The 27,361-nt window shown below is 41.2% G+C and overlaps 1 protein-coding gene across 6 annotated transcripts; it reads left to right on the forward strand.

Annotated features, from left to right (window-relative positions):
• Positions 1 to 1,989: 1,989 nt before the first annotated feature.
• On the forward strand, positions 1,990 to 26,962 carry spon2a (spondin 2a, extracellular matrix protein). 6 transcript variants are annotated; one of them, XM_089023319.1, is made up of 8 exons: positions 8,093 to 8,948; positions 10,527 to 10,881; positions 11,496 to 11,540; positions 15,704 to 15,932; positions 17,999 to 18,219; positions 22,481 to 22,672; positions 23,954 to 24,125; positions 26,177 to 26,962. In XM_089023319.1, exons 4-8 carry the CDS (start codon positions 15,704 to 15,706, stop codon positions 26,362 to 26,364), a joined length of 1,002 nt encoding a protein of 333 aa, XP_088879445.1. In that variant the 5' UTR covers positions 8,093 to 8,948; positions 10,527 to 10,881; positions 11,496 to 11,540; the 3' UTR covers positions 26,365 to 26,962. The 6 variants fall into 6 exon arrangements, with proteins under 6 accessions (XP_088879437.1, XP_088879445.1, XP_088879451.1 ...); XM_089023303.1 differs by having other exon boundaries at positions 8,094 to 8,948; positions 11,496 to 11,579; XM_089023311.1 differs by lacking the exons at positions 8,093 to 8,948; positions 10,527 to 10,881 and adding an exon at positions 1,990 to 2,816 and having other exon boundaries at positions 11,496 to 11,579.
• Positions 26,963 to 27,361: the final 399 nt, after the last annotated feature.

Genomic DNA, 27,361 nt, shown 5'->3' on the forward strand with positions numbered 1-27,361 from the left:
TGCAGCCTGTAGGTACAGGCTGTTCTGTGTAAACCAGGGGTGTCAAAGTCATTTTTTGCCGCGGGCCACATTGTAGTTATGGTTCCCTCTCGAGGGCCGTTATGAATTTTGGGAACGCATTAGAATGTTTAAATCCCTTCAAACATTACATATAGAGCACAAATCGTTTTCAAATCTGAAGTCAAGAATAATGACTTTTATTGTGGTTGACATCCAAAAATATGAAATTTTAGTCATCATCATGGAATTTAACAAGTTTGATTTGCTTTCGCGGGCCGAAAAAAATGATGTGGCGGGCCGGATTTGGCCCGCGGGCCTTGACTTTGACACCTGTGATGTAAACTGTCGCTTCCATACGCAGCATAGGGAAGTCATTAGAAAGTCGAGTGACACTTCGGCAGAATGAATTCCGCACCACTTTGTCTGGCAATATACAGAAAAACCTCTTAATTAATATGGAGGGACAACAAGATAATGACGTAAACACACTGACAACATAACTAAGGATTGCACTGCAGGTGGAAGGTCTTGAAAGAACCGTGACAATCACCTGACCTTAACCTGATACAGCCTCAATTCTAGCTCCTGCAAAGAGGAGTGAAGGGATACTGAAGGAATACGTCTGTGTAGGCTCTCAGTCGTACAGGATTGGTCAATCAATGAACAGGTTTCTTCAGCCGTCATCTGTACTTCGTCCGACACTTTCAAAGAACTACAGATGACGGCTGAAGAAACCTGTTCATCGATACTGAAGGTAAGTCCTACATTACATCTTTCGGGTAAAACAAACTGACAACAGTCTGCTGAAGTCCTGAAATGAGGATACCCCATTCATGTACAAATATTTCAATTGAATATATAGAATGTATTTGTCGCAGGACAGGAACAAAATCCTCAAAACAGCTAAATGACCCATTTGGCACTGTGATGTCATTTTCAGTCAACAGCAATTTTTTTCCCTTGACTGAAATTCTCCCACCATTAACTCATTCCCTGCCAAACGATGTGCAAAAATGTGTCCACTCCAGTGCCAGGGTTTTTGTCATTGTACCTCAAATTCCAGGAACCACAGAATATTGAGTTTTAGGACTACATAAACATTCAATGTAATGTAAGAAACCTTAATAATAATAATTCATTTAATTTATAAGCGCCTTTCAAAACTCTCAAGGTCACTTTACAGTCACAGGATAAGTTTTTCTGTGGGTGAGCAGCGGCAGCCACACGCACCAGCGTTCACTCAACCCGGAAGTAACTCAAATAGATGGAAAGTTAGCTAGATAGCTAATACATAGCTATCTAGATAGCCGGCCAGGGAGCTGAATAGCGAGGTAAATCTCCTTCTTATCCTTTTTGACTGAAAAAAAACGACCATGTATAGAAAGGCGTTTTTGGGAAGATAATGCCCTCCAACGACGTGCCGGTTGTCACCCGTATTGTAGCAAATTAGTTTCGGCGGGTTTTCAAAGCAAGTGAATATGACGAATATACCATAACACATAAATATTTGACAACTGTGAGCTTGCCTTAGACTCCTTAGACTCTTCCTTCATCAGAAAATATAGGTAATTCCAAAATTATATTGGTCTGGTGTTATATGAGCTTGAAATGAGGGTGTCTGTCCAAAATACATTGCAATACATATACGTATATTGGTTTATATAGGACTTTAACAACAGATTAAGCTGGAACAAAGCGGTAACATGGAAAAGGGGAAATGCTGCCCCCATGTGGAAAGGAATAAAACATTGCCAGAGGCCATGGCCAGCGCTTTTAGGCACCCCAACAAGAAAAAACAAAACCCGGACAAATTTGGGAATGGCGCTCCGTCATATTTTCAATTGCTGAATAAAATCAGGGTGTTAGTTGCGACAGTCAGAGTTTACCATCCATCCATCCATCCATTTTCTGTACTGCTTATTCCTCATTAGGGTAGCGGGGGGGTGCTGGAGCCTTTCTCAGCTGTCTTCGGGCACGAGGCGGGGGACACCCTGAATTGGTTGCCAGCCAATCGCAGGGCACACAAAGACGTACAACAGTCACACCTAGGGACAATATGGAGTGGTCAATCTACCTGCCATGCATGTTTTTGGAGTGTGGGAGGAAATCGGAGGACCCGGAGAAAACCCACGCGAGTCCGGGCAGAACATGCAAACTCCACACAGGGAGGCCGGACCGGGACGCGAACCGGCAATCTCTGCACTGTGAAGCCGGTGTGCTAATCACTGGACTACCGGGCCGCCCAGAGTTTACCACTGCCTTTGTTTTCTGCGGATGGTAAGAATGACGCACTGCAACAATCTCAAAGCAATGGAATGCCCTGAGGAGAGTAGCATCCAGGAATCAGGGGATGTTTCCACTAAATGAAGTTGCTCTGCCAAAGACGCATTTGGAGCACTCGTTCTGTTGTGTTGGCAGTCTATGACGGTAGCAAATCCTTCTATAAATTTGTAATTGCATTTGAATATGTGAACTATCAGTTTACATGACTTTACCTGAAATTCATCTAAAAGGAGTGTGCCTTAGCAGGGGTTTTTTTGGTCCACTTTGAATGGACTGATTTAATTTATTCACCTGGCCCTCACGTTGCAATAATGCTTATACCATCTGCCTCACTGTTAAAATATTCTGTTCTTTGAATCTATGTTGCAACATCTGGATGGAGTACGTCTAATTGCTCTGAATACTCCCATCGTCCAAAGGTGTGAATGGCAGTTTTGTCTCTGTGCCCTGCATTGACTGGCATACACTCAAAAGCCGGACCGCTGAGAGTCTTCACGCGGAGGAAGCACACGCATTGTCCATTATCTCAATTGGTATGTACAATATTCTTCCTCTGCTTTGTGACTCATGTTTCTTGTTAGCTTCTGCCTTCTTGCGTGGTTTTGGAATGAAAAAAAAAAAAAACAAACAAGCTTTTTCATCCATTGATGTGAACTTTAGATTAGATGACCTTCAATGGAGAAATTCACAAATTGCATCATCCATCCGTTTTCTGATCTACTGGTCACAATGTGCATTATAATAATAATAATAATAATAATAATAATAATAATAATAATAATAATAAAATATATAATAATACTATTATTATTATTATTTTTATTATTACTATTATTATTATTATTATTATTATTATTATTATTATTATTATTATTATTATTATTACTGTACTGAAACCCAGCCCAGCCACCTTTGGGCAGTAGGCAAGGTGCACACAGAGACAAAATGCCATTAATGATCACAACAAAGGACCATTTGGGGTGTTCAATCACCCTTCCATACACATTTTTGGAATGTGGGAGGAAAGCGACGTACCCAGAGAAAAAAAAACAAGCATGGGGTGAACACTGAGGCTGACATGCGAACCAGTCGACCACTTGGCCGCATCACTTGAATGAAATACTTTTTCAAGTGCGGTGGAGATGCAAAGAATGAAGTACATACAAGCCCCCACAAAGTATGAATGGATTATATTTTCCTTCAAGTAAACACTTGAACACCTAGTTACTGATTCACACTTGTCAAATAGTGTGGCCAGATGCAATTGACTGCCATCTGTGTTGCCAACTTCACCGAGCCGGGAAGTATGTGCTGTTTGTCAGAAGTTAACACTATTAGCTAAGGCTAATCTCGGCATCCAACCAAGCTCAGTCCAGCAATGCTTGCCCTCTTGACCTTGATAGCGGGGCAGGCAGGGTATTTCCACTGCGGCTTGAAAGTAGCAGATTTTCATTCATCAGAACCGCCAAAACATTGGCAGAGAATCTTGGTTTTGGTTACAGAACGTCCTGCCATCAATCTCCATCATTTGTCAAATTATTGAGCTCAAAAGTTCATTCGACATAAGATATGATTCAGATTGAAATCATTGCACATTAAGTTAAGGGCGAGTGTTCATAGCCAAGCTGCTACTATGTGGCTGTTTAAACTCAAGCATGATAAGTATAATGAAAATAATAAACCCCTTGATTGCTACTTTGGCAGTGTTTTCACTGACTGCTGACATTTAAGTGCAAGAGCAAGTAATGAATTTAAATACCACTGAAAGGCTGCTTGCTGTGCCATACGTGCCAACCAGATGTACAGTGTAATTCTAGATCTGCTCCAGCTCAGTGTCAAAGAACCCCCCCCCCCCCCACCCAAAATGCAATTAAGATTCAACATACTGTACATCCAAGTCTCCACTTTGTGCTGCCATCTCACCATGCTGCCAAACTTACACCCATGAGGCCACAGCTGCTATCATAACATTACATTAGATTGCATCGCACACGTGTGCTCAGCCTTTGCCCAGAAAGTCATTTCCCACAAAGGTAATTGCCGCTATGGTGGGGTTATAAAACTCGCCCATTTCCAAAAACGTTCTTAGTAATGACAAATGCAAAGACTCTAGATTACCACGTCACCATTTTTTTCAATATCCTGCTAGCTTCTCAAACTTTTCTTCCTTCATATTATTATTGTGATTAATTTATGGTGGTCACGTGTTACGGTGGTTTCAGCATGTTGTCCTCACAGTGCATAGATTATGGGTGTGATTCTTGCTGCACTCTTTCTGTGTGGAGTTTGCATGTCCTCCCGGGTCTACATGGGTTTTCTGCGGGTCTCCTCCCAAATTCCAAAAAACATTCATGGCAGGTTGAGCGAACACTCCATATTGTCCCGAGGTGTGAGTGTGAGCATGGATGGTTGTTAGTCTCTGTGTGCCCTGTGATGGGCTGGCAACTGGTTCAAGGTGTCCCCAGCCCCCTGCTTCAAGACAGTTGGGATAGACTCCCCCACCCCTCACGACCCTTGTGAGCATAAAGCAGATTGGAGAATGGATGAATGGATATTCAAAAAGTGAAACTTGTGTAATCATTCATTCATTTTATACAGATTGTTACGTTGCAAGTGTTAATTTATTTTAATTTTGATGAATATATCTGAAAATAACCTTCAATGTCGATATACAGTAAAGTCTCGTTATATCGATATCGGATATATCGATAGTCCCGGTTATATCGATACTATTTCTATGCACGCACGGAGAAAAGTACATGCAAACAGGGTCGGATATATCGATAGTCCCGGTTATATCGATATTTTTTCGGACTCCCTTGAATATCGATATAACGAGACTTTACTGTATGTCCAAAAGGGGTATAGGGATTTAAAGAAAATACATTACATATCATGACATTTTATTTAGACCCATATAATGAAAATTATATTTTCACTTTGAAACTGATTTTGGGCAAGAAGCAAGGTAGACCTGGCACTGTATGTTCATTGAAGTCTAAGAACTCAAATTATCTTGTAGCTTGTCTGCGAATTTTAATGGTTGCTTATTTTTTTTGGGCCCCGACAACTGGGTGTCTGGGGAAAGGCTAAAGAAAACCAAGTGATACTTGTACCACATTGTCACCCAGCTTGACATAATGTCACCTTGCAATGCATTCCATTCCAAGTGACTGCCTCTAAAATGTACCATGTGACTCATATTTTCCATAGAAAACGAATAAAAAAATATACATTTGATGTTAATGTGAAATTATCATCATGGCAAATTACCAAAGTGTAAAAGAAATATGTCACATTTATAAATTGTTTATTTTTTTTGCCTTTTTAAAAATAAACAAGTCATCCAAATATTCAAATACGGTATCTAAAATATTCTTTTTCATAAATCTCTTGATAGTACTGATAAAAAAGGCAAATAAAAAAATCATAAATTGATTCATGTAGTGTTTACCACCCCAAAAAGAATAATTGATTAATGTAGGATTTATCCCCCCTGAGGCATTGTCTTTGCATGTTTTTCAGGCTACATTCTGAAAAAAATAACGCTCAAATATGACCAAAGCTAAGGCACTGCCAGAATTTGAGCTTGCTGTTGACAACACAGCTCTCATAAAACATGTCATGTGGGATGAATGAATGACAGAGAAGTATTGTGAGTTCAAATAGTGTCTCCAGGCTTTAGAGTTGGTTTTCACTGGCTTTCTTTGTCACCTGTCATTCACAGTCAGTTGAGAAGGGCTACCTATCACCCTTGACCCTTAAGTGGACAAGCTGTAGGAAAATAAATATATATGGGCATTGAAAACATGACTTAAAACAGCTTTTTCCCAATATTTATAAAGCCATGCAAATAAATATTTAACATGAAAAAAAGCTGATGGCGCGCTAAGTATATACTTAAATATTGACAGATTCACGGATCTGGTGGAACAGCTTTTGATATGACATTTGCATAAATGGACGAACAAGGACTGTACAGTTGTTATAAATTCCCTATTTTCCGGATTATAAAGCGCATCCTCAGAGAAGGGTGTATTTTCAAACTACAACCACCTTCTGAAGCAAAAATGCTTTAGCATATGTGCTTACATCTAGATTTTATATTTTACACTGCATTCTGTATTGTGTACAGTTCTTTTTCGGAGACATTTATTTTTGTTCATGCCGTACTTTGTTTCTCTTTTCTCCCCCCCACCTCATTCAATTTTGCTGCTGGTGATTACAAAGTTTTTTTTTCTTACTTTATCTAGGTCAGCCAAAATTTATTAAGAGAACACAAATCAGCTTTCTGACAACTTCTTTCACTGCCAAAATGTTTTTCTTGAGACACTAAATACAAAAACAAGCAAAGCGCCAAATTTTCCATTTCTAATCATTGTGCCAAAAAATCCACCTTGCAAAGTAATTTTAAGAGATTATTGAATTGAAACGGTGTTTTATATATTCCAACATGAACCCTGCACTACTTCTTTTACAGGGGGAAATGGAGACTGACAGTAAATACGCTCCCCATTTTACGAACATTCAAGTTACGAATAACGGTACATACAAACATTTTTGCGAGTACAGTATGTCGAAAAATGTTCATAAGGAGATGCTGTAAATTAGATTTTGTATTGCGCACCATTTCCAAGCCGAGCTCGCTTGTTATTGGCTGCGTACTGAGCTTCATGGTTTCAAGGGCTGGATGTTTACGCGACAGACACCAAGGCTGACCAATCACCGGCCAGCCACGCTGAGGTGTGGCCTACGAGTTCAGTCCCTGGTCCGCTGAGCTCGTTTACGATTGGCTGCGTAGAGTATGTGGGCGGGGAGATAATCCCTCTTCCCAGTTGTTGCGGTAGAGCGCAATGCATTGCAAAAAGTAATGGCTAAATTACTTGCCAGCAGCTTCAGTAATAGCTTACTGAAGACCCAATGATATATGTTGTGGCACTACAGTCGGTGGAAATGTTTTTACGTCTGTGTTTTATACCTTCCCGATCAGTGTTTGACTTAAACATACATTTCATACAAAATACAGCACTGAAGCAACTTACGAAGAAATTCACCTTACGAACGACAGTTTGGAATGCACCACGTTCGTAAGGTTGTGAGCATCTGTAGTTGTGAGACTTGTGGCTCAATATAACAGTACTTTACATGTAAGGCACATTTGCGTATAAGGTGCAGGGTCATCAAATCAAGGCTATTGGATTGGATGTACCTTTATGCGGCTCGCAGTGAAGAAATTTACATTTCACAGCAGCAAAGTCATGAAAGGAAGAGGTGCGCCTTATACACCGGAAAATACTGTCCAGTAGTTATGTTAATTTGCATCATTTTCACCAACACAAAGCCTGTTGATCTCTTAAGGCACCAATGAATTTTAATGACTGTCTTAAAACTTCAACAGTTTGACCTTGGAACAAATTCATCCATTTTCTACGATTTCCTATTGGCCAACTTTCTTTAGCTGGCATTCAGGAATGATTTTATTTACCTCAATGGTTCTACTCTATTCTGACATTCTGCCCAGAATGCCTCGAAGGTTTGTGGCACTGAAGCGTTGAAGTAATTGATCAGCGTCAGTTTCCCCTGCAATGCCTCACTGACTTGGCCCGTTTGGCAATGACGCGAGTGCGCCATTGACAGGGAGTGGCCTGAGAACTAGTTTGGACATACAGTATGCCTCATTTGCACGGTTGAGTGTGTGCGTGCGTGCGTGTGTGTGTGTGTGTGTGTGTGTGTGTGTGTGTGTGTGTGTGTGTGTGTGTGTGTGTGTTACATGTACAGTAAATGACCACAGTATTTCAGGTAATCATTACAATCTAAACGCCCTCTCTTTATATACCCGAGGTCACAAAAGAGTTCAGATCATGATTCATTTTGTGTCCCCACACTTGTTTATTTGTACAGTTTCTCATTAAGATGCTGAACTCATTGACATTCATCAAAAACCTAAGCTTGTTTTAACCACCTTTGTATACTGCATGTATTCTTACCTACAGTATTTCATCAAAACATTTCCACGTACGTATTTAGTGTGAGCTTTGACATGATGATGAGTGAGGGGCCGGCCTGTAAGAAAAACCTCTTTTTTAGTTGACCATGTGTGTAGCAGCTGGGGGAACTGTTGACCACACGTCTGACACACGCATGCACACACGCGGTCCTGAGAAAAAGCAGCACTTGAGATGACATCACAGCTGGATCTGCCACATCATTCAAGCTTTTCTTCTCCAATCATTGAACAACTGCTGACTGTATTTTAAATTTCTCCTGCCACAGATCCCTGTGATCCCGACACCTGCACATAAATACACAATGCAGGGGAGTAAGTCCAATGTGGTGGTGATTAACTTGGTTGCAGAGACAGAAAATAGGGCCGAGATGGAGGAGGTATGCGGTGGAGGAGAGGAGTGAGCCTCTTGGAACCTCCTTCCCATACAAGGAAAGGTGGGGGAGAGGAGGGGGAGGAGAAAGCCAGAGAAGGAGGTGGGCGACAGCTGGAGAAAGTGATGAGAGAGCGGACGGGAAGGGAGGAGAGTCTGGGATAAAGCCGCTCAAGGTTGATAAGGTTGCACCAGTGACAGTCTCGGCGAAACGTGGAGCTTGTGTCTTCGCCGGGTTATCCAAGGCAGCAGCGTGACTCTGCCGCTGATTGATAGGAACCAACACGGGTAAGATACACGACTCCAACACCTCCATTCATTCCCTCCACACAGAGACAATTTTGCTCATTTCCTTTAAGGAAGCAATTTGGAAGAAAAAAAACAGCTGCTGCATTTGAAATTCCGCACAAGTGAATGTGCTGTGTTCATGTTGTACTGAAGAGAAAAGTTGCTGGAACAACTGTGCTGGTTTTTGTGTGTATATTTTTGTATATATATATATATATACAGTGGGACCTTGGCTTACGAACTTAATTGGTTCCCAGACAGAGTGTGTAAGGCGAAAAGTGTGTATCCCAAAAATTAATTTCCCATCGGAAACCATTAAAATGAGAATAATCTGATTACAGGTCCCCATAAAACATAGTTTTCTACTTTCTAATTTTCTAAGCCTTAAAACTACACAAAATATACCTTATTTTATGTATAATAACTGTGCTATAGTATTATGATTAAAGAAATAAACTGTATTGTACAATAAAGTCATTTTATTTACCTTTGTGATGGTCGTTAATGGCTTGATGGAATGGAGTGTCCGGTTTCCTCAGCATTAAACACTTGATGAAGAACATAGGCTTCTTTCACCATCTTGAGGAATGATCCCTTGTAGGTGCTTTCTCTGTGATAATTGTACCTAGTTCTTCATCAATTGTGATCTGTTTAGCTGGGTTGATAGCTTTTTGCATCAAGTGTACAGATGACTTGTGCGGGTTATTTGAGGAACCTGATTGATGGGATATCTTAACTGTTTTCTATCCATTTTCTCACTATTCTCACACTCTTACAGTTTTTTTTTGTTTTAAGCTCTGTCATCTCCCATTCGTGTGTGTGTTTTCTCACTCCCTCTCTTTCTGCCTGTCTCTTTAATGTTTAACCCCCCCCCTCACTGCTGGGTTCTTGACCAATCACGTGGCTTTAACCGAAGACTGGGGGCGGGGAATAGAGGACAAAAACAGTGGCCACCATTTTCTTGTTAGGAGAACGGGCTTGTTCGCGAACGACACATCACTCATTGTGGGAGCTCCGTGTGTATCCCGAAAAATAGTTCGTGTGCCAAGGTAAAATTTTCATAAATGTAACATTCGTAAGCCGAAAAGTTCGTAAGCCAAGGGGTTCGTAAACCGGTTTCACTATATATATATATATATATATATATATATATATATATATATATATATATATATATATATATATATATATATATATATATATATAGTAAAGTCTCGTTATATCGATATTCTCTGGAGTCTGAAAAAATATCGATATAACCGGGACTATTGACATATCCGCTCCTACGCGCATGTAATTTTCACCTTGCGTTCATGGAAATAGTATCGTAATAAGCGGTACTATCGATATAACCGATATCGATATAACGAGACTTTACTGTATATATGACATTGTACACACGCACTGTACACACCTGCGTATAAGGTGCAGGGGCATCTTTTGTAGAAAATGAAGGCTTTTGTGTGTGCCTTGTACACCGGAAAATATGGTATATTTCTTTCAATTTTCTTCTGTGCTTAGTTGCAGTGACGTGCGTTGTTTAATTTATTTTTTCATTTGATATTTCCATGATGACAGGTGAGGTACGACCTTACCTGCCTACCCTGACTGCACGCCACTGCTTAGTTGCAACGGAGGCTTTAAAGAGCTGCCATCTTCTCACTCTCCTCTCTGAAGTCTTACCCACTCTGTCATTGTTTCCCTTTCTACGACTTCATGAGACACAGTCAAGTTTAGCTCCAGATTCGTGTGTATTTATCTCTCTGCGGATGTCAGAACTGGCCAACTTGGAGCACATCTGAGGAGGAACGCAGCAAACGACCTTGACATCTCCTTGTTAAAACCCAAGATCTGAGCAGATTTGGCACGTGTGCAAATGTGCTCTAGTGCTCGCATAATTCCCTGCTTTTGTATAAGAGCTGCGGTCATTCAGGTATATTATCTCAGCATGCGTCTGCCGTAATTACACGGTGAGGGGTTCCCATGTGGCGACACGTTTAGCCCTGTGCCACTACCCTTGTTTTTATTGTGTCTTCTGTCTGGGTGGAAAGAGCCCCCAAAAATAACTTTTTGTATCTATGCAAAGGAATTGAGCAGCTTTTAACGTGGAAATGTGAAATAAAAATAAAAATATAAATAATAATATAAAATAAAAAATAAGCATACACCTAAATACGTCCGAGACCGCATCTGGTGCATATATTTTTAGCAGCAGCAGCAGTCATCAATTACTCTATGTCACTCATGTCTGTGTCTTTAATGACAGAGTTTAATGTGGCAGTGTAGATATTAAAGACATATCTTTGAAGTGTGTTACAGTCTGACACTTTTAAAGGCACGATTAAAAGACACCCTGATTCTCATTAATTAGATTGTTATTCCCGCAAATTGCCTGAACAGACTTCCCCTTTGTTTATGAAAAGGACAAATTGCACCGACAATGTTGTGCGTAAGGAATTGCCGGGGTGCATTTATTTCAGACGTGTTTATGATTGATGAGGAAAAACATCCTGACGGCGCTGACCTCCTTTTCCATCCCTAACACAGAACAGACGAAGACAGTGGGTGTTCGAGGAAAACCTCTGACTCCAGGTGGTGAACTTTCATTAACCTCCATCACTCAAAATCCAGGTCAGAACTTGTTTGTTGAGCTTCTCGCTGTCTGAAGCTAACAAAAGCAATGAACCGTTTTTGCAGCCATATTCACACAGTGTTGACTTTACTTCTGATACCCATATTTGTTCCAAAGGCTGACTGGATGAAGAATGTTGCCGCAGGTTCTCAGATCTCAAAGAAGAGCTTATTACTAATTCTTCTCATCCAAACATGACGAAGTGTGTGGTGAAATTGGCATGAGCCCAACTCCCACAGCTGAACAATCTGACAAAAAAACAAACAAAAAGAAAAACAAAGGAGGAGAACAGAGAATAGAGAGTGGACAACAGACTACAAAACACAACATGAGATGCTGTTTGTTCCTTATCCATTTTATATTGCTCCATCAATGCTGTTTTTATGCCCTCATTGTACTCCATGTCACGATTTGCAAGGTTGTGGTGGTGGTGTGGACTCCAAAACGTTTTGTTTCATTAACAGCGGTCAAGATACAAGTTAAAAGAGATGGAGAGCAAAAGTGATCCAACATCTACTTCAAAACAGTTTCATGTGTATTCCGCAAAAGTCACCTTCCGGAGTTAGTTTTACCACTTAGCTTTTCACCATTTATCTTCCACCCGTTGCCATAGAGATGATCATGTGACTGTTTTTTTGCATCTACATCCTGCAAGCATTTTTGCAGCAGGCTCTTAAAACACTCTTGATACACTCGTGACGTGCAGGACTGTTCTCAAGTAAAAAAAAACAAGTGTCAAGACTTGGAGTTTTGCAGCTCCAAGAGCCGAGTAACACAATCTGACCCCTAGAAATAGCCGTTGGGGACAATGTGGACACAGGCGTGCTTGTTTGTGTGCTGACTTCACCAAATTTAACTGAGGGCATTCCACAGCTGCTCCCAGGTTTAGTTATAGTAAGGTAGCTTGCTGAAACGGCACAGCAGGTCGTCGAAGGCCGGCGAGCTCCTGTTTCTCCATCGTATGCATGCACACAGGCAAGCTTAAAACATCTGCTAATAATACAACAAACACATGCGATCGCATTACCAGAACGATGGTTGGACTAGAGGAATGGGATGGCGGGGTGACAGGTTAAAGGAGGGAAAAGACCGGATGACGACGAAAGAAGAACAAGGAGAACATGGGAAGGGACGATGTAGGATAAATGAATGATGCTGGAGTGAATGAACGATGACAGAATGAGTGAAAGGGGAACATTAAATGGTGAGATGGACGGTAGCCGATTCTGAGAAAGTGGCAGGCTGACCATTGGATGGCAGGTTAATCATGGGAACGAATGAATAAATTCCACTAGAAATTAAAGTGTCGAATGACTAATGAGAGAAAAGAAAATGATGAGTGGGTGACCAATGAATGGATAACGGTTGAGAAACGGGCATTGTAGAAGGAACAAAGCAAAAAATAAGATGATGGTACTGTAAGCGGCGAAAATTGGAATTGATCCCATGACAGCTGCACTACACTATGTGAATGCATCCTACATAAAAAAAACAACTTCTTTTTGTTTCCGTTTTCCCCTTAAATGGGTCGCCACAGCAAATCAGTGTCCCTCATCTAACCCTGTTTTGTGCATCCTCTTCTCTCACACAAGCTACCTCCATGTCCTCTTTGACAACATCCATAAACCTCCTCTTGGGCCTTTCTTTCGGTCTCCTGCCTGGCAATTCAAGGCTCAACAGCCTTCTCCCAATATCTTCACTCGCTCTCCTCTGGACATGTCTAAACCATCTCTGTTTGGCCTCTGACCTTTTCTCCAAAGTCTCTAATATGAGTTGTCCCTCTCATGTACTCACTCCTGATCCAATCCAACCTGGTTACTCCTAAAGAAAACCTCAACATCTTCAGCTCTGCTACCTCCAGCTCTGCTTCCTGTATTTTCTTCAGTGGCACTAACTCCAGTCCAATCATCATGGCTGGTCTCCCCACAGTTGTATACACTTTTTCCTTTCAGCTAAGCTGAAACTCTTTTATCACACCTGACATTTTTCTCCAGCCGTTCCAGCCTGCCTGGACACGCTTCTTCACCTATTTTCCACACTTTCTACTGCTCTGGACAGTTAACCCCAACTACTTAAAATCCTCCACCTACTTTATCTCATCTCCCCGTAACCTCACTCTTGTACTTGGGTCCCTCTCAGTCAAACACATATATTCTGTCTTGCTGCGACTGACCTTCATTCCTCTCCTTTTCAGGGCAAACCTCCACATCTGTAGTTTCTCCACCACCTGTTCCCTGCTCTCACGACAGATCACAATGTCATCTGCGAACATCAGCGTCCAAGGAGATTCCTATCTAACATCGTCTGTCAGCCTGTCCATCACCATAGCAAATATGAAGGGGCTCAGAGCTGAAGTCCCGCCTCGACCTTGAATTCCTTCGTCACACCAACAACACACTCCACAGTTGTCTTACAGTCATCGTACATGTCCTGCACCACTCTGACATACTTCTCTGTCACACCGGACTTCCTCATGCATGTCATATGCTTTTTCGCCAAATCTACAGAGACACAATGAGCTCTGTACTTCTCTATCAGCATCCTTAAAGCAAACTCTGCATCTGTCGGACTCTTTTTTTTTGCCATGAAACCATAAACCATAACCATAACCAAAAAAGACCAGAACAACGTGTATAAATTAGGTTTAGAATGTACTTACGTTTTTTAAACTTTCAAATTTCAACTTTCAAACATTGATGCAAAAATGATAGTTTGCACAACAAAGAGTTTTTTTCCCCAAAACAGCATTGGCCCACAGCCATATTACCTTTTTCTGTGTTTGTGTTTTGACTTTTTGAGTTCAGCTAATTTTTCTTTTATACAACAGCATGCTACAATAAGTAATCAGGTCACATTGTCCTGCTGAGGGAATTACTGCAGGTGCATGAAAATAAAGACAAGAGCAATTTGTATGGTTTGCACCCGATGAGAGGATGCATGGTTAACCCAAATATTTAAACATCAAAGACATGTTCCCGTTCTCGCTTGTTAAAGAGAGCCAGTATGAGTCAAGACTTGGCGGCCAGCGCATGACCAGTCGCTGAGGTCAGTAGAGCAGCACAGCAGAGTGGATTTGAGACTATCATTAGGGATGTTGTCTTATTTTGGTATGGCTTTAGCACCATACCACCCCCCCCACACACACACACACAGAACAATGGGCAAAAGACGAATTTAAAAAAGGCAAAGCAGTTCAATCGGTGCACAAGGCTTAGATAAGATGGATGAGGTGTTTTAGGAGCTCATAGAAGCTTTCTGTGTCAAGCCTCGGATTGATTGGCAGCTCTCGGTTACCCAAATTTTCACAATGATATCATCTCTTTATGTGCATGACACTTTTACGAGGTGAATCTCCATGATGATCCCTTCACGAGGTATTCCTGCTATGCGACTTTCAGCTAGTTCCCCCCCACCAGGGGTTGCCGCAGTGAGTCACTGGCATGATTTCTTTGGCACAGTCGTTACAAAGGATTCCCTTAATGACACAACCCACCCTTTTTTGTTTGGGTTGGAAACGACATTCGCTGGGATTCAAACTAGCAGCGTCTGTACTGAAGTCAGCTACATGAACCACAGCACATGCGGTGCCTTTTCTGTGTCATGTTTATAGATACACATTTCAAGATATGACATTTTTACAATTGTGTTTAAGCAACAAAGCAGAGCACAGAAAACAAGAAGATAACCCAAGTAAACATAACCGACCGTTTCAAAATGGTCGTTGGGGCAAAACATTTGTAGCTCCAGCAAGTTGACAATTTGATTGGGATTTGGTCAGTCCCATCTAAGTCGGAAGGAAGCCATCTCACCCATTCCTTTGTTTTTTTGCCCACTATGTCTTAATCACAGTTACATTGAATTCCATTGAAATATGCGTTTCGACTGTGAGCAGGCGACACATGAAGTGAGATGGAAATGTCACATACAGCCACCTTGACCTCATTAATGGCTTAACTCACAGAAAAGGATAAACGGGAGTTAATAAATAGAACATATAAACTAACATTTCTAGGCACTATGAATGTTGTTGTCTTTGCAGGATTTGCCGCATGACCAGAAGCGTGAAGTTGTTCAAAAAACACATTGACCACATGTAACCATTTTACCCATCTGTTTCTCCCAGATGATGTTCTCACAACAATTGAAGAGCGGTTGGCTGAGGCAGCTTCTGGTCGTATTTTTGAAGCTCAGCCTCACTTTTGCTGGTCCTCTGCGTCCACTCAACGGGACCGAATGCAAAGCCAAAGGCCCTGCTTCCTACATTGTGGTATTTACCGGTCACTGGAGCCCACAGGCCTTCCCAAAGCAATATCCATTGTTCAGGCCCCCTGCTCAGTGGTCCAAACTCATAGGTGAGAATATACTCGCATCATAAGAATTTCTCCATCATGAGAATTAAAGGGTCACTTACCTTATCTTATCTTAAAATACTACTTCTTTAGTCTTTGAATCAATCACCTGTCAGTTTTATGGTTTGTGTGACTTTGGTGTTGTGTTTCCTCCCCAACGTTGGTGCCTTGAGATACTAACACATAATTATTTGTTCTATGACAATCAAATCATTTTACTTAACTGAAATGAATGGAAAATGCCATGAATCATTTCCAGCAGTTACATCACCCGAAAACACCCAAAAATGTTATAAATTTAAAGAAAAAATAGTACTTATCATTTCTAAAAACATATGGGTGGTCCAGTGGCTAGAGCGTCAACCTCACGGTGCAGAGTTACCGGGTTCACCCTGCGATTAGCTGGCAATCTGTTTGGTCTGGTGGGTTATTTTACTACTTGCTCGCTTGTGCCAACTGCAAAATCACCACTTTGCTTAATTGAGTTTGTCCTTTTTCAATACAAACCGTCCAGATTACCCATGAGTATTTTTGCTCTCTATGGAGTATCACTTTCGGTCCTTGCTGTCAGCAGGTATTTCAGACACGAGCAATGGCGAGATGTTAATGAGCTAAGTGGTGAGTAGCAGACAGTCCAAATGCTACCAGATGGTTTTCTGTGTTTGTCTAACTGTCTTCTGACTGTCCATGCATATCTATGATATTTTTCAATTACACTCCATCCTTCCACACCCCAATATTTCCACTGACTTACCACAGTGCTGGCGATAAAGAGTGCAGCGGAGGTTTGGCACTAAGGGAGGTGGGGGGGATGATTCTTTAGGCGTGCTCGGGGCAGACCCTATTTTAGGAGCTCGGAGCGGAATGAAAATCAATTGAAGCTAATCTCTAATCTCCCCCATGTCTCAAACAACGAGGGGTGGCAGATGTTTATGCCTGTATGTTTGTGCCAAACCACTGTTGTGCGTCAGTGACTGTGGCGACTGCGGCTTTCTTCAGTTTCAACCACACCAGTCCTACTTTGCCAAAAACTGATGGCCTACTTACTCTATAAAGAAGTACAATCAGTCGCTTTAAATCGAGCTGTAGTGGCAACAGTGTGTTATCTACAGATGGAACAACATGTCATGGTGTTCAGAGATTGGTTTGCGGTTCCTTTACTCACGGGACAAGGACACTTTTCTGGGAGAATGGAGTATTTCAAAGAATGACCAGAGTACGGGATGCCTTAATGTCTTGGTGAGGCTTAAAAAAAACAACACGATAGGTTCTTGAATTTCAAGGTCTTGATGCTTGTGGGAACCTAGTTGGGATGGAAATGCAATTCAGGGCATAAGTAATGACAGAACGGGAAGAAACAGGATCGTGTGTAAAGCGTTCTGGTCACGTTGTGTGTGCTCCTTACTGGGTTTTGTGCATTAATACATGTGTCAAGAGGGTTTAAGTATGACTGTGCGAGCTCGTGTGTGTGTGAGAGAGAGAGACAAAGAGACAGCGAGAGAGCCTTGCAAAATAAGTATGTATAAGGCAGAGCCATCAGAGCATTTGTCAGTGTGTTTCTGGCTAACCTCACTTTGGCCTTCAAACCACGGGTCCAGGAGAGTGCTTCTGCGGTTTACACTAAGGAGCGCCATTTATGCCTCAATATGAATCCCTTCATGGATGACCAGGGCTAAATTCAAGAACATGGAACTTGTGTTTTCGTTGTCTCGGAGGATGACAAAAATCGTCACTAAGCTCATGGCTTGAAGAGGGCTTTTTAGGAATGAAATACATGTGAACCCGTAGTCTAAAACCTCTTGACAGCTAAATCCCATTGGTTTTATCTGTACAAGATGTAGAAATTAGGCAATCATTGGTAGGTATGCATTGAAGCAGTTTTTGGGGAATTATCTTTTTAAATGCAGGAAACTGGAGGCAGTTGTTTGAAATGTCTACAGATTCCCAGAACGGTGGAAATGATCTCAGTGTTTGGCAAAGGCTCTGTGGTCCTTCAATGACATTGGGAAAATTCCAAAGAGTAAGAATTTCACCGCTGTCTTCTTTCTTGTGTGTCTTTCTCACTTCAGCGGTGAGCCATAATCCCCATTTTCGGCTCTGGGAGGAGGGTGCGATGTCTAGTCAAGGAGTGCAGAACTTTGCTGAACTTGGCGTGACGGTGGAGCTGATGAAGTCGGCCAAGGAGGCAAGAAAGAAACGCTTGGTCGGCACCATGTACCGGACGGCCGGCATCCCCAACGGAATCGGGCATAGCTCCACAGAGCTGCTCATGCTGCCCAGGAACTCACTGGTAAACTTGAAGCAACACTCATTCAGACACACACTTAAGACAAAAAGAAAAAAAAAGCATAGCTAAAAAAGAAAAAAAGCACATTTCCTGCCAACAGTCTAGTTCAGCTCGGAACGCTATGGTTTGGAGCCATAAACCTTGATCCTCACTGAGATTTTAGAAGGAAAAGCTAATTCTGGGTCAGCTGTTTAAATAGTGTGACATCATTGCAGTGTGACACAATGTAGCTGGCCTGTAACCCTGACTGAAATCAGCATCCAAATGTCAGAGTTAAACACGTTTCAAGCCCGTTGAGTTGACCAACTCAACTCACTCTAGAAGAAGAATCACTTTCAGTGTCTAATCGGGTATTATCTTACATATTCCAGGACTCGCCTTGTTATTCAAAATTGTTTTTAATATTTTTTTCCCTTCCATTGCTTTTATTGCACTGTAGAATAAGAGGAAGTAGGGCAATAGGCTTGAATTTGTCCAGTCCAGAAGAAAGGCAGTTATATATTGCATGCATAAACACCACCAAAAACAAATACTGCAATTAGCGTGCTAGCAAATGATGGCCTGCCCCACTTAGTTGTAATTGCTTTACCAATTGATGACGTCATCATTTCAACCGATCAGTTCTTGGTCAAATCCTTGTACCAAGATCTCAGACTGCGCCGCAAGAAGTGACAAGAAGTTTACCTGTTTTCAAGTGACTAACCCTTCCATACATTTACGAAAATGAAAAAAAAACATCCAGCCCTCCAGTGAACTGCATTACTGGGCACCAAAAACGCAACCAGTAATTTCCATGACCCAATAAGACTTTTTAACCAGTGTAGCGACAGGCCCCCACACGTATCATCAGCAGACTGGGCTCCGTATGCCTGACGTTTGTCCCACTGAATTCGGTCAAATTGTCAGATGACTTGAGAATAATAGTTATGCTGCATTCATAAGTTTTCCTGACAGTTACATTAAAAGAGAAATACACCTAAGTAATTGCGTGGAAACATTCGGCCATCTGGTGCTGCGAAAGCTTTTGAGGTATAATGCATTTTCTCTGGACTATATTTAGATATGAAGACTGACACCAATCTGATTTTTGGATTAGCAAGAAGAAGGCACAACCACAAATGTACAAAGATTGTGTAATACTTCAAGAAATAGACATGATCCAACTGTGATGGCTCTTTGTGTACACGAGTCTCAAGGCTTCTGTAATGTCCCACTAGGGTGCCAATGTCAGATAGTGTTCCAGCATTCCTAAATAGTTAAAGTACCTGGATTAAGTTGCATGCTGTTTAAGCCACTCATCTCATTGGTGTCACACTTCTAATTGACAGAGGAAACTATTTGTACTCATTGCACATTAAAATAGTCATTCATTCTCCAAACTGCTTTATCCTCACTAGCTTCGCAGGTGTTGCTAGAACCTTTCCCAGCTGTCTGTGTCACAATAACACACTTATTTCTGAATATTATGTCGGACATGTTTTATTATTTACAGTCCCAAGAAAATTAACCCAGGATTATTTTTTTTTTGGGGGGGGGGCATTGTTTATCAGTGATTGTTAGCGTGAATGGTTATTGCATTTTATGCAGTCTGGTGAGTAGTTCACTTTGGGACGATTGCTGAAAATTTGATTTTCCGCATCTGCAGCTATACTGAAAAATAAATTAAACAGGTCAACACAGAAACTCTTGAGTGTCTGGAAATACACTGAATGTACCACTGTTTTCCATTTTCTGTTTTTATTTAACAATTAAAAACTAAAAACTCACTACACACAGGTTTATATTGAAAAAATGTATTTTACTTGTACGTTATAGCCCATGTGGCTCATGAATAAGAGGGACAGTGGTGTTTTGCGTCATAGGTATGAGCCTAGTGACCTACATATTTTTTATTGGTTACTCCACTGCCTGAACTCGAGAGCCTTGAAAACCATAAACAATCTCAAATCTTTTCATCCGTGTACAATATCTGAGGCTCCTTTCAAATGACCAGAAGACGATGTGACGGAAAGGCAATGTCGGGTCAGACAGTTGTATGGTTTGTAGAACATGACAGAATGCGTCTGTTGACAGCTTATTCTGCACTTCAATTTTTGTGCACACATTTTTTTCCAGAGGGTATTCTTTTCCACCACAAATATGTCAAACGCAGACAGTACGACATGTATGTTGTTTTATTTATTATACAAAGCAGACTGATAAGACAACACACTTGCCATTGTGAGTAGCACCCACAGAAAAACTGATCCTGTGATTGTAGAGTGACCTTGAGAGTTTTGAAAGGTGCTTAAAAAAAATGAAATATTATTATTATTATTATTATTATTATTATTGAAATGGCAGAAAGCACGACCCCCTAATATAGGATGGCTTGTATACCCAGCTGGAAGATTTTTCTTGCCGAACAAAAAAAGAGACCTGTGGTGGGACTTTTGACATTGAACCACTGGAGACTGCAGCATAGCTCCTTGGTGATACAGTAAAGTCTCGTTATATCGATATTCAAGGGAGTCCGAAAAAATATCGATATAACCGGGACTATCGATATATCCGATCCTGCGCCGAACTGCATTAAACAAAAGCCGCCAAAAGAGGGCGGCCAAGCGCCATATAAGAAACGGAGCTGGCCATTAGCTCCCTTTTTTTTTGGGTGAGAGATGTTCCCCCAATGTTGCCTCAAAATGGCACATATAATTATTTAATGATTGTAAACATGTATGCTTTAATCTTCAGAACTACAGTGTATTTGAAACATATTCATAACTGGATGTGTAACAAGAAAGCATATTATCCGAATCTGAAGCCATTGTTTGGATTCACAAGCAATGCAAGACGTCTTGGCGTGAAGTCATTTTTATTTGCATTTGAATAAAAAGTGACATCGGCTGTCCTTTAATACACAGTATGGAATGTTAATAATTTTCAAAATCATCGCGCTTCAGCAGACAAAACAAGAAACATTGTTGCAAAAAACGATTGCATTCATATACAGTACAGTGGGCATGTACATAACACAACAGGGAAACTGCAACGCTTACATCTTACTGTATTATGTATACAATTTAAAAAAGTCATCAATCTTCTGCTTCCCATTTTTACCTTTTAACACAAACACTTCAATCTCGTCTGCTACACACGAGCTAGCGTCTGAAAATGAAAATGGCTCTGCTACACGGGTGCTGGGCACGTAACCAAGTCACCTGACCAAGTCGACCAATGGCGCCACTGATGGCGTGACACGTGACAAAGTCACACGGCCAAGTCTACCAATAGCGCGACCGATGGCGTTTCACGTGACAAAGTCACACGGCCAAGTCGACTAATAGCGCGACCGATGGCGGCTCATGTAACCAAGTCGACCAATGGCGCGACCGATGGCGGCTCACGTAACAAGACACGTGACCAAGTTGACCAATGGCGCGACGGATATATCGATATAAACAACAAAAATGGCCGGCGGGGAATGAAAAGGAGCACCGTAATAACCGGATTATCGTAATAACCGGGTATCGTACTAAACGGTACTAATTATACATAAAAAGACTAGAAATGTGCAAGGGAAATGAAAATAGTATCGTAATAAGCGGTACTATCGATATAGCGGATATCGATATCACGAGACTTTATTGTATTTCTGACTGTGAGCAATTGGAGAATCGAGGGATGTAAACAGATGGATTTTTGAAATGCAACAAAGCCACATAGTGCTTGTTGAAGTCATTTCATATCTGGTCCAGTGCCACCAAGTTGTCCAGAGAAAAATGCTATAAATCCATTCAAGAAAAGCTTTGGAGCAGCTTTTTTGCTATTGGTTCGGAAGATTCCTGGGTGTCAACCAGCAATCCCTGACCTTCAGGCCACTTTCCTGGATGAGGTCATAAGCTTAGAGGGGATCATTCACTACACGTGTGCCAGTTGAGTGGGGCATACATGAATGCGTGTGTGTGTGTGTGTGTGTGTGTGTGTGTGTGTGTGTGTGTGTGTGTGTGTGTGTGTGTGCGTGTGCGTGTACTGTATGTGAGGGTTAGGGGGGTAATTATTGTTGGTCTCATTCCAAGTACATAAAGTCAAAATACATTCTTGTACTTGGACAAAAGAGGCCAAACAGTGCCTCCTCCCTTGCCCTTAGACATTTTCAGGCCTCATTGGCAGTGTGAGAGAGCCATTAGTTTCAAGAATTACCCCCTGGTATTCTTTGTTCGAAACATTTGTCAGTACGATGCAGACAAACCTTCAATACCTTCTCGTGATCTTATTGTTTCAGCTGTCTCTGATGGTGAAGATGATCCCTAGCCCTGACTGGTTTGTTGGTGTGGACAGCCTAAACCTTTGTGAGGGCAATCAGTGGAAACAGGACGTGACCATTGACCTGCAGCCTTATGACGCCGGGACAGACAGCGGCTTCACTTTCTCCTCACCCAACTTTCCCACCAGCCCCCCAGAAAACATCTCAAAGGTAAATTGCCGTTTTAGAATTCTTACTCCTACCGGTACTCATTGTGGAATTAAGAGTATATGGAAAGGAATTCCAAGATGGCGCCTGAGTAGGCAGCTGTCAGCAAGTGCTCTTGTCTGTGTTGTTTTGTGTTTTTTTTTTCAATTTGTGTTGTTGTGCGTCGTGTGGATTGTTTTTCAGCATTTTTGGCCACAACATTCATGAAGGAGGAGACTGTGTTGAGAGGTTGCGCCTTTTCGGCAGCGCGAATATGCCTGCACTGATTTTGATTTGGAAGGAATGTCGGTGCCATTTGAATGTCATCACTGGACAGCTCTGGAACGATTGTGCTTTTTTTTTGCGCCTGTAATGGGCAGCATTTTCACGGCTTTGTTCAGCGAAAAGGTCGGTGCTTTTGGACAGTCTGCGGCTGGATGGATACATGGCTCGAAGGCCCGCGTTGAGAAGAAAGGAGCGTCATCGCAGAGCACCGATGCACATGTAGAAATGTCGTGGCTTGGAATTGATGCGGATTTACGTGGGATTGGAGACGTGAGACAGTCTCTTCATCAATGGATGCTACAGCTTCGTGTTTGCTTTCAACATTTAGTTTGTAGTAGACGTGCGCATTTCACCATGACGTGCCTGGTCCGCTGGTGAAAAGGACGTTTTGATTTTCTCTTTCTTCTAGAACTGCTTCATACAACAAACAGGGTGCAGAATGTGCTGAAGATTGAATGACTGTGTCTTTGTGTTGTCTTATTATTATTATTATTATTATTATTATTATTATTATTATTATTATTATTATTATTATTATTATTGTTGTTGTTCTTTTGACTTCAAGTGGCTGTGTTTCTAGAAGCTCCTGTATTTTGTTTTTCTACTTCTTCTTTTCCTTTCCGCTTCCTTCCATAACTTTGCTACTGTGAAATATAATTTTCTCCACTGCGAGACGGACATGGGCTCATCAAATCCACTCCAAAAGGATTGGATTGGATAATGGTCTTTTATTTCACATTGGGAGTTTACTTGTTTTGTTGGCTACTATGCTGTTGTTTCCATTATGTGACAAGATGAGGTCAATGTCTTTCATCACATCGTATGAAAAATACATCACAAAGTAGGATTTCACCACATTTCCCCCTAAAAGTGAAAACTTGGCACCTGACCTGGAGCATTTATAAAAACAATCATAATAAAATGATCCTTCTCCTATAAAAAGGCGGGTCGTTGGACATTTGTTGGCTCTTCCAGTGAATGATGCCTGACTGTATGTTTTTGTTTCTATGTGTCTTTCAGATCACCGCTCAGATGCCAAACCACCCCGCCAACTCCTTTTACTATCCACGCTTGAAAGAACTTCCACCCATTGCCAGCATAAAGATCACGCGACAAAGCAGATCACTTCACCGCCAAGTCCCCATGTCTAATCATATCCTCCCAAACTCCTTCCGTCCTCAGAGATTGTCAGGTGAGGCCCCCAGAGGAGAATTAACTGTGAAAAAAAAACAACCCGATTTTGTGTCACTGTGAAGCACCGGTTAGTAGCTTTCCAATGATGTCATAGTGTTCGCTTTTGATGGACCCTTCCCGACACGTAATAATTCTACAAGGCTACGGAAAATGGATGGATGGATGTTATTGTGTAATTCAAAGTGTCGGAGTATTGAACTGCTTCTAAAAGCTAAAGTGATTTCCATACTTTTTAACCATCTGAAACGATTTTTTAAATGTGAGGGAAAAAATGGAAAGTGTGGGTTTATTACCCTTATGTGTGGTGTACTGGATGACTAAGAGCACACCACACACATAATGATTCGCCGATGATTAAAAGTATACTAATATACAGTATACATACTCCTCCTAACCAGATGTCTGTCTTAGGGAAAAGACAGGCCTGTGAGACGTGTGCACAATTCCACAAGGGCCTTCAGACTACCAGAAAATAAAAAGCAGTAGCGCCGTTGCCAATTTAGCACGAGACTTTGTGACCTTTTACTATCCTCTAGCCAGAATGTTCCCAAAAAGTTGTCATCACTGCCTTTAAATACCTCTTGTTGCACAGATAATGCGTCGGGAGCATCTTTTAGCAGCATCAAATGTCAAGCTTTGCTGACTAGTGTGATCAGAAGAAGGGGCCTATTGTATAGATAAACAGAGTATGCTTATATATTCACATAATGAACGGGTTCAGGACTAAATAATGGGACACAGTGAATGTGACTGCATGATGAGCAATAATCAACTAAATAGCTATGTTTGTCCATGTTTTCCCAGACAGCTTGTCATGGTTCCAAACAAAAGGCTCTCTTATGTGACTATTGGCCATATTTTATAAACCGGGGCAAAGGAAGAAAGACAGTTATCTTTTCTCCCAATCTGAATAGCCCTCATTATGAGCGAGGTTCATTTATTTGTAAACTGCTGACATTCGTAGCATACTCATTTATGCACAATGTATTCCTCGTTATAAAAATCGAGCAACATAGTGATATGTTGTACCACAAAATGGTGGGAGAGCAAACAAAAAGCAATATAAATAAACATTTCCTTGCTTCCGTTGACCACAATGTAACCCTTAGATTCAATCTGAAGTGGAAGCTACACACCTCACTGTTAGTCTGTGGAAAAGTGATTTAATGCATTGATCAGATTAGGAACATGGGAGCGCGTGACTAATGTGCTGCAAGAATTTTCCACTGTTTTTAGGTCAAAAGAAATGTGGTGGCCCTTTTCTGTATACTGTGTGTTGAATAGTTCGGCCATACCATGTGCTTGTTGTCTCTCAAAATAAACTTGAATTTCTATCTTTTCAAATTCAAATTTGATAATTCTAATATTAAAAATGCACAAAATACACCATAGCTCATGCCCAGGCTACTTTTTTTAATATATGTCATTGTTTTAGTTTTATTGAAACCTGCGATTTGAATAACAGGACTTAAAGTTAGATGAATTTCAAATACAGTATATGTATTGCAGCCACATGGCATTTATAGCATGTTGGCACCAAGCACATTGCAATGATTCAACCAAAATGTATTAAAATATACCAAATAATCTTAAAATCATGCACTTATGTCTGAATCAGGATATTTTCTCCCTAGGATCAAAGTATATCCTGATTCAGAGGAGTAGTGCAATTATATTCAAGTACATTCAATTAATAATTCAAGGAAGCAATGTGACTCATGGTTAGCACATATGTACATTATAGTTTAGGTTTGGGGCTCTAAGCTTTGCTTTAGCCTTTCTGTGTGGAATTTGCTTGTTCTTCCCATGCTTGTTTTTTGTTTTGTTTTTTTGTAATGGGCTCCCTGCCACATTCCAGGTTAAATGAATTGAAGACTGTACATTCACTGTTAGTGTGAATGGTTGTTTGTTTATACCAATAACCAATATCAACGGAATTGTTATTCGCCATATGCGTGTTAAAGATTCTCAGGATAATTATAATTTACTGCATATGTGAAATCGTTGAATATTCATTTCATCAACATTTCTGGTTTTCCACGAACATAGTGACTCCACTGGACTGTGAAGTGTCTCTTTGGTCATCATGGGGCTTGTGTCTGGGTCCCTGTTCCAAAGGCGGCATCCGCCATCGCACTCGTTACATCCTTCTACGGCCGGCCAATGCTGGCGTCCCTTGCCCGGAGCTGGAGGAACAAGCTGAGTGCGTACCACACATTTGCATGAAGCGCCAGTAACCCACCAAGCACACACAGGTGCTGGCAGTATTCAACACTGGGACTCATGTTATTACTGCTGGACTTAGAAAACTTTCTGCATTATTGCCTCTGTAATGCAACCGATTTTCCTCACTGTTAAGACTGCATTTAATGTGTTACCTATGATTTTTTTGTGTGCTTCTCCTTTGATATCAAACGTAGCAGACGGTTGGACCAATGGTGAAAGAAAATATGTTTCATATGTGAGTTGAGCAAAAATATAATTAGGTTAACTCCATCAATTCAGTCAAGTACATTTCCCACTGCAGCACTGTTACACAGAGAAAATTATTTTAACTGACTTTAAGAATGAAGGCATTACTGTACAGCATGCATACATGCTGACCACATGCAGAACTTTCAAAAAAAAACAACCTCATCCCTATCTGCTGAACATAATGACCTGAAATATACATGTCTGCAGTGAAAAAAAAAAACCAAATTTGTTTTTAAAACAAGATGCCATTTAAAAAAAAGGGAATACGTATTTATACAATGCTCTTTTTTATTTCAAGTTTTGTATATAATGTATTGTAACTCATGTATTATTCATGACTAAACGTTAAGTGTTTTTCAAAACAAACATATCCCTGTGATTGTCAGTTTGGGTGTTTACACACACACACTGTCTATATACAGTAAAGTCTCGTTGAGAAGGTTTCTTCAGCCGTCATCTGTACAAAAGTGAAGGTTTCGGACGTTTCGCCTCCTATCCAAGAGGCTTCGTCAGCGAACTAAAGTCTGACTGGTCGTATCGGCCCCATTTATATATCCCTAATGTCCAGCCCTGGTGGCGCCGGACACAGCTATGATAGGTCCCTACTCTCAGGTTGGGGGGGGGGGGGCGGGACCCCCCCCTGTGGCCCCACTGATTGTTCCTACATTCCTGACTAACGATTGGCCTATTACACCCACTCCCCCCGGTATCACCTCATCAGCATAACGACCCTCATCAGCATTGCGAAAGTTGCCTAAC

Source organism: Hippocampus bargibanti, linkage group LG02 (genome assembly GCF_051943395.1).
Source record: "Hippocampus bargibanti isolate YZ-2025 linkage group LG02, ASM5194339v1, whole genome shotgun sequence".
NCBI classification, from domain to species: Eukaryota; Metazoa; Chordata; class Actinopteri; order Syngnathiformes; family Syngnathidae; genus Hippocampus; species Hippocampus bargibanti.

Excerpts from the sequence above, each read along its gene's own strand:
- spon2a (XM_089023311.1), top strand. The coding sequence starts at position 15,704 with ATGATGTTCTCACAACAATTGAAGAGCGGTTGGCTGAGGCAGCTTCTG. Across the intron at positions 15,933-17,998 it reads TCAGTGGTCCAAACTCATAG|CGGTGAGCCATAATCCCCAT; the intron begins GTGAGAATATAC and ends TTCTCACTTCAG. Across the intron at positions 24,126-26,176 it reads CCGTCCTCAGAGATTGTCAG|TGACTCCACTGGACTGTGAA; the intron begins GTGAGGCCCCCA and ends CCACGAACATAG.